At 34.7% G+C, this 7934-nt stretch overlaps 1 protein-coding gene across 1 annotated transcript; it reads left to right on the plus strand.

The window, feature by feature from the left end:
- The first annotated feature begins 1381 nt into the window (after positions 1 to 1381).
- Positions 1382 to 7689, plus strand: LOC134791378 (28 kDa heat- and acid-stable phosphoprotein-like). The gene is made up of 6 exons (XM_063762389.1): positions 1382 to 1543; positions 1648 to 1738; positions 2516 to 2621; positions 3555 to 3685; positions 4059 to 4244; positions 4800 to 7689. The coding sequence occupies exons 1-6, from the start codon at positions 1534 to 1536 to the stop codon at positions 4801 to 4803; spliced, it is 528 nt and encodes a 175-aa protein (XP_063618459.1). The 5' UTR covers positions 1382 to 1533; the 3' UTR covers positions 4804 to 7689.
- Positions 7690 to 7934: the final 245 nt, after the last annotated feature.

The following is a 7934-nucleotide window of genomic DNA, read 5'->3' on the forward strand; positions in this document are numbered from 1 at the left end:
ATACTAAACAATACATGAAATGAACGAAATAAACACAATAAATACAATAAACAAAATAATCAAAATAAATAAATAATATTAATCAAATAAATAACATTAATAAAATGAATATTATTAATAAAATAAATTACATTAATAAAATGAATATCATTGATAAAATAAATAACATTTATAAATGTTATTTATTTTATCAATGATATTATTAATAAAATAAATAACATTAATGAAATAAATGAATTATAGTAAATAAATAAACAAAAAAGTAAAAAAAAAACAAAATTAAGAAAGTTAACAATTAATAAAACAACTATTTTTTTAGTATTCTACTGACGGCACATCACTAAATACGGATGTTGCAAACGTATAAGCAACCGATAATAAAGGTTACCATAACCGAATAAAAACCTGTTAAAAACCCCTAACAAAAACCCTATCGCGATGGGGTTTTGAATTAACTCGGTTAAAGGTTAAGGTTACCGTTTCAATAAGCTTACCATTACAATCAGGTAACAGTATGATAGGGTTACCGAATGATACGGTAACCGAATCGATTGGGTTACCGAATGGATAGGATTAACCGTAAAGAGGGGTTTTCCGGTCCTTGGACGGAACTAGCGCGAACAACTGGTTAGTCAGTCCATGAAAAGTCTGCAGCGGATTTGATAGCCCACGCAGTGCACGTGTTATTTTAAAATGATTTTAAACGTCAAACTTCTATGAAATTATGACGTATAAATGACACTTGCACTGCGTGGGCTATCAAATCCGCTGCAGACTATTCTTGGTCCGACTCTAATCGACTGGACTCCAAAGCGGCATACGCCTTCAAATTCAAAAGTTATAACGTGTTGACGGACTTGGCCACAGTGACTTTACCTATAGTTTTTTTTGTTCTTATTGATTGACAAATCGGGTTTGCCAAACTACTTATAATTATTTATTTTCGGGATATTACCACCCCTTATAGTGGCTATGGCTTTTTTCTACTTTCTTGCTACTGCTGCTGAAAAAAGAGGTAACCACAGATTTGTAAAATAGCAAAAAGGTTTAACTTTTGACTGTCAACAATGAAGTAATGTGCTATTGACCAACCTTAGTAAAAAAACTTCTAGTTTTAAAATCATGTAATTGTTGTTTGTTTGTTTTGATTGATTTGTTTATCGAAACAGCATATTTATTATAATAATCAAACGCAAATGAAATTGTAACAATATAATGCGTTTTTTTTCTATATAATAGTTTTCTATAATATATAGATTTTAACGAGTTAAATAATCTTAATCTTAAAAGCTTTTTTGTAAGGTTGGCATAATCATTTTTACTTTACATAACCAACCATGTTTGATTGTCTATGTTAACTGTTGACGTTTTCGATTTAATATTTTGGCTTATCTGTGCTCCAATTCCGGCAAGAACGTCAACTCTAAATTTGTACGAAATTAAATTTGCTGACTAAAATCTTCTAGCGCACTAAACGACCTAATATTATTGTTTGAATATTATTTATCTTAAGTAGTTTTGTTTTAATTCAACATGCCACGTGGTAAGTACGCTTAATAAAGTCCTGTGTTTTTTCAATGTCGATCCAATGTTACTAGAAAATGTGCTTTCTTATTGTTTTCACGTCATATATTTTTTGTTTTCCAGGTAAATACACCAATCATAAGGGCCGCAACCGCAAGTTCACCAGCCCCGAGGAGTTGGAAGAACAACGAAAGCAGGAGGAGTTGAAACAAAAGCAAGTATATTCTGCGTCTTAGTTCAGTGGCAGTAGTTCGCGTTAATGCCAAAATAGCTAGAGTTCATCTGTCATAACTCAATAAACAAGCTATTATAACCTATGTAACTTTGCATAAATTGCAAAATACTGATTATGCGTTCAGCCTGCAAGTATTTAATAGGTATATTGATTTTTGTTTCTTAAAAATAACAGCCTACTTATACAAAAGAGATACCTACCATTCAATCCTTTCAAATGCCGCATGTATAACGCATAAAGATGCCATACAAACAATGACAAATTGATATCTGAGTAATTTTTTCATACAATTTCATCATCATTGTGAAACACATTTTTTATGAATGGAGATACACCTGCAGAAAATGTATAAAACAGGATGTGATAACTTATGCACCTACCTTATGTGGTTTATATGTATGCATTCTGGGATTAATTTTCTAATACTTGCTAGAATATTTTTAAACTGAAAACTTTTTTAGCTGCGCTTTGCACTTTTTGTGATGGGGAAAAAATGTTAAACTCGTAACAGGTGTCACGTGACTGTAAGACGTAAGACTGTCATTGAGTTTTCACTTCTGCCGGCACTCCCAGAGTACAACCCGTTGTTTTTTTTTTACATTTCTGTGGCCCTTGGTTTCCGAAGCTGTAGCTGATGAACTTTTGAAAAATATTAAGATCTCTGGTTGACTCTGCATGTTACATATATTTTTTTTATCCATAGAAATTCCATTTTCTCCTTCAATCAACTGGAACATGTCTTGTTTTGATTTGCAGATGGAGAAAGGAGCACGGTGGAGATGACGAGAGCTCCAGTGAGGCAGAATCGGGAGATAACAAATCTGGCTCAGGCAGCAGTGACGAAAGTGACTCAGATGAAGATGTAAGTCACTTTTAAATATTATTATACTTTGTGGTACAGGCGCCATCAGATATATCGAAGCAGCCAAGGTGTTCACAATATCTGAACAAGCACTCTAACGCCTTGACAATAGAGGCGTGCTCAGATATTTGTGAGCACCTTGGCCGCTCTAATATATCTGATCTCGACTGTACGATAATTCTGCCATGCCAAATGTTTGCTATAGACTCATAGTAAAAACTCACTTTTTAGACTAGCATGGTGCCTGTTTGACTCATTAACAAGCATACTTGGAAGGATAAAATCAAGCCCGTGCTGTTATAAATATGTTAGGAAGTAACCTGTTCTGCATAAATGGTCCTAGGCTTAGGGCTAGTTGCATCAAAACACTAACATTATCAAAGTTTGCTCATAGTCATAGTAATGCATTATCAGAATCTGTTAAAATTTGTTTGTATCAATAGTTTGATAATGCTCTATGGGGTGACAGTTGCTGCGGTCATATTTAGTTAGTTAATTCATTGTTTGCGCATGGCGTAACTCACACATACGGTCAAAAGTATTAATTTATGACCCATTTCGTACATTGTCACAGTGATAATCTATATGAAAGTTGTTAGAGACATACTATTGTCACTGTGACAAGGTACAAAATGGGTCATAAATTAAAACTTTCAACTGTACAAGCCTTATATTTTAGAAAGGTTGCTTGATCAGATTACTCGAGCTAAGACACCGGAATTCGCTTAAGATTATTATTCAATGATTAATCCAATCTAAACCGTAAAATTATTCAATGTTAGTATGTCTCACAACAGTTTAAATTTGATTAATCCAATTTAGGAAAGTTTTCCAGGGTGGCAAATATTTTTGGCGCGTTGTTTCATACGCTATTTTTGATGGTGACTGAGTGACTGTACATTCGACTAATATACTTTAAATTGTGTTTTTCAGCACCCAACAAAAGCAAAGGGAGTCTCTGGTTTAATTGAAGTAGAAAATCCCAACAGAGTGGTAAAGAAGAACAAGAAATTGGCCAGCTTGAATACCTCACTAGGAGAAGGAGAGAAACCTCAGTTATCTAGGTGGGTACTCTATTAATATCATAGATTCATAATTTTGTAAGATTGTTTTTTTGTTTGGTGGTCAGGGCTATGTTTTTGTGTCGGTGGATGTGAGCAGATTATAGGAAAACAAAAACATCAATTGTTGATCTTCAAAAAAAAATATGTTTAGTTATGGAAATAGTTTTTCCAGGCAATAATGATGTCAGGACACAGTTTAGTTGTATTAGGCCTACTCGCACCATCCCACAAACCCGGGGTTAAGCGGTTCAACCATCAACCCAGTGTCAAATTGTACTGGTAACCATGGTAACTCCAGGTTTAACCGGTTAACCCCGGGTTGGAATGGCGCCTTATTGTTTACCTGTGTACACACACACACACACACACACAGACGCGAGCGCGAGGAGGTGGAGCGCGCGCGCGCGGCGGCGGCGTACCAGAAGGCGCACGCGGAGGGCAAGACCGAGCAGGCGCGCGCCGACCTGGCGCGCCTCGCCATCATCCGCCAGCAGCGCGAGGAGGCCGCCAAGAAGCGCGAGGCCGACAAGAAGGCCAAGGACGAGGGGCCCAAGAAGAGGTAACACCGACAATTGTCTACCTCTATTTTTTTTATTTCATTCTGGAGTATTAAAAAATAACGAAGTATAAAGATGGTGTTCTTCAACCTGTTTCATACTCCACAAGGTACACTTTTAATACTGAACTGATTTGACTATGGGTCGGACAGATAAGTGTAAAAAAAACATCCTTTAAGTAGAGCATGTAGGCCCCAGGTATTGGCCTGCATTTAGGCCAAGTAATATTAGCCTTAATAGTCCACCGATTGAGAAAAGCATCTAGCACTTATTTTAAGTATGTTTGTGTTTTGAACTGACTAGAGCAAAGTCAAAAGGAAAGATTATGCATGTTATGATTGTGGGTTGTTCGTATTTTCCACCGTATCTTCAATACTACGGAACCGATTAAAAAAAAGAAGACGTTCAATACAAAAAAAGTCCATTAGATAATATAAATTTTGTAAAATATTTTAATACAATTCATTATACAGAACCTTGGAATATTTTTTAATTCCATAACTCTCAACCCCTAATAATTTTACCACCTCATTCATTACCTCTTTTTTTGTTCACAGGTAGACAAGCAAACTCCAAGTAGGTCGCACATCTAACATCTTTTGCAATTATACATGCTCATAATATCAAACTCGGCACCTTTCAATCTTGGTTTCCTGCAGTCCTGTGATGATTGCATGAATTGTGTTATGAAGACAACTTATCGTTATTTAAAAAAAATGCTTTATCTTGTCTTTGTAATTGTGATAAACGCGATTATGCCCCCTGAAGTCGGAAAGAGGTAAAATATCCCATGAGCATCCGGTAAGGGAGTCACCACACTCGTCGACTTAACACAGCCCACCAAATTGGCCCCGTAGACAACATGCCAATCGCTAACGCTCCGTAGCGAACGAAACGCAACTGTCACTGTCACACTAATATGGAAGAGTGATAGACACAACAAGGCTTCAACAAGCTTCGACGGCGAAGCGCAAATGATCGTCTCCTTGGCCACCTGATCTGTTGTGATCACCCATCGCACCAGCGCTGATGAGCATGTTTTCTTTGCCCGCGAGGCATTCTACTTTTGGTAAACCTCGCTGGCAGTGTGAAACTTTTTATTTACAAGGGTTCTAGATTATCTACATCTTTATATACAATTGAACCATACAATTCATATTAGAGAATGAAAAGTCGCTTTTTCGGCGCTGGTCGGACAGGTGCCATGCCACTTGTATTTTTTTTGTAGTGGGGAAACAGTAAACTGTTTAATTAAATGAAATAAATATATTGCTGTTTCATTCTGTTATAAAAAAATCTGCGTCCTTACTTACGTTACTAAAAAATATTCATATGTAGCGCATAATTATTTTCTATCGTATTTTCACGTAAACGTACGAACGTGTCTTGCTATTTCAGTCAGTCTCTGTACAAAAATTACTGAGGTTGACAGAAGTGGTATGACAAATACGAACGTTTCCGAGACGATACGATGGAAAACAATTATGCACCACAACTGTACTGTAGACGAGGGTAAAGTGCACTACATTTAATCCAAACGGCTTCAATCGCGTTTATAAAACATCCGACAAGTCGTTGATATTAAGCTGATTCGACGTCTAAAAAGTGTGTTGACTCCCTTATGTGACGTAAATAATTGTCTAATGATACTTATCATGCATAATATACATTATATTTATTGACCCGGTTTGATTATGTGAGACTGTCGTAGCTATAGTTCCAGTAAAGTTTTTTTTATGTATAAATTTCCCATTTCCATTGTACTTCCATTTGAATTTACCACTATATAACAGGTATAAAAGCAATAATTTAGATTTATATAACCCACATTCTCAATATTTGTTGTGCTTATAGAAATCTCGTTTCGGTGTACAGATGTACGAGTAGTGCATAATTATTTTCCATCGTATTTTCACGGAAACTTACGAACGTGTCTTGCTATTTCAGTCAGTCTCGGTACAAAAAGTGCTGACATTGACTGAACTAGCATGACAAATACGAACGTTTCCGAGAAAATACGATGGAAACAATTATACTCTACAAAAATATAAAAGTAACGTTTAAAATATTTGTTCATGGACATAGGTTCTTTTGCACATTGCCTTTTTGCTACTGATATATAAAATAATCAATTGTGTAACAGGCACTGCCAATCTCAAGCGAGTGACCAATAGTAATAAGGTTTTGCAATCTGCTGATATATATGTCTTAAGATTCTGTGAGGTCTGTGCGTCCATAATACTTTTAACGATATGTTTTGCCAGCAAATGGGAGAGTATTAAGTTTTGTACGTCTATTGTATTGTAAAATTGTGTCGAGTCAGGTCTTAACATTCACCATATTTGGAATAATTGAATATTACTTTGGTTCTGGACTTGATGTATTTTTTGTTTATTTGATTAAGAGTGCACTAGCCTAATGCATTATCAACCATTTTGTAACACAAATCTCGACTTAAATACTCTTCGTTTGTGGTTTAAATCACTGTCACTTAATAATTTACTCTCCGCACTTTTATCTCAAATAACTATATCTGTGTTACTGCGACATTTGAGTTTTGAAAACGTATTATTTTTTTATCTGCCTATACACAGAAAGGGTATACACAGAAAGACAAAAAAAGTGTTCGTTCTGTACCCGAAAATCAAACCACCGGCTTTTTTTTGGCTTACATCGCCCGTCATCGGTCCTGGTCCTGACGCAGTTTTCGGAAGTATTTAAATTGCGGACATTTGTATGAATAACGTTCTTAAACTGTCGGAAACAAAAAACACAAAAAATACAATCTGTGTATGACCAGCCTGCCTACTCTATTGAATCTAGTGATTTCTTTAACTTATTTTTGACCTGTCCATAAAAACGTACATTTGTGTATTGTCTAGTTGTTATTTTCAGTTTGCATGATGAGAACAGACTTATTTGTTATTATAAGTGTACCTATAGCTTTAGAAATTTGATGTCGCAACAATAAAATTATGAAGTTCGTTTACAACAGGTCTTTTAAAATACTTACGAATTTATTTGCACTCTTTTGACTTATTTTTCTGAAACTTATTTTAGACTGCATATAATGAACTTCCTTTTAAAATTATACATCGGAAGACCGTTCCCAACTGTACAATATGTTATGGTAAGTACTGATTTCATGTCATTAATTAATGAATTTTGCAATTTTTAATATGAATTATGTATAATTACATTTTATTGTTGATTCTAACATTCATATAGTTTGTGTACTCTTTCATACAATTATTATAAAATTAAGGTGTTACGATATTGAATAGATATTGTGTACATTGAGGGTACGTTATATTTATCTATATTTACAAATCCACCAGATAGTACTATGTATGAAATTGCTTAGGTCTAATTTATTAGATAGTCTTACTAGACAATTTTATATGCGAATGTGTATATCTATACAATAAATTGAAAATTATGAATGTAGTCGTTTCAATTACCATAATCCATAGATAACACTAGTTTGTGATTGACAGATAGTTTTCATACATTTGATTTTTTACCTTGTATTAATTATGTATAATAATTAAAAAGCGTATCACTATTCACTATCGTATGATAGGGCGGTATGATTTAGGTAAATGTAAACTATGTTTTGTTTGTGTTATGGTAAAAAATCTAATGTATTAAACATTATGTACCTAAAAGTAAATTATAACCTCCTAAGTCCT

Source organism: Cydia splendana, chromosome 6 (genome assembly GCF_910591565.1).
Source record: "Cydia splendana chromosome 6, ilCydSple1.2, whole genome shotgun sequence".
In the NCBI taxonomy this organism is placed as follows: Eukaryota; Metazoa; Arthropoda; class Insecta; order Lepidoptera; family Tortricidae; genus Cydia; species Cydia splendana.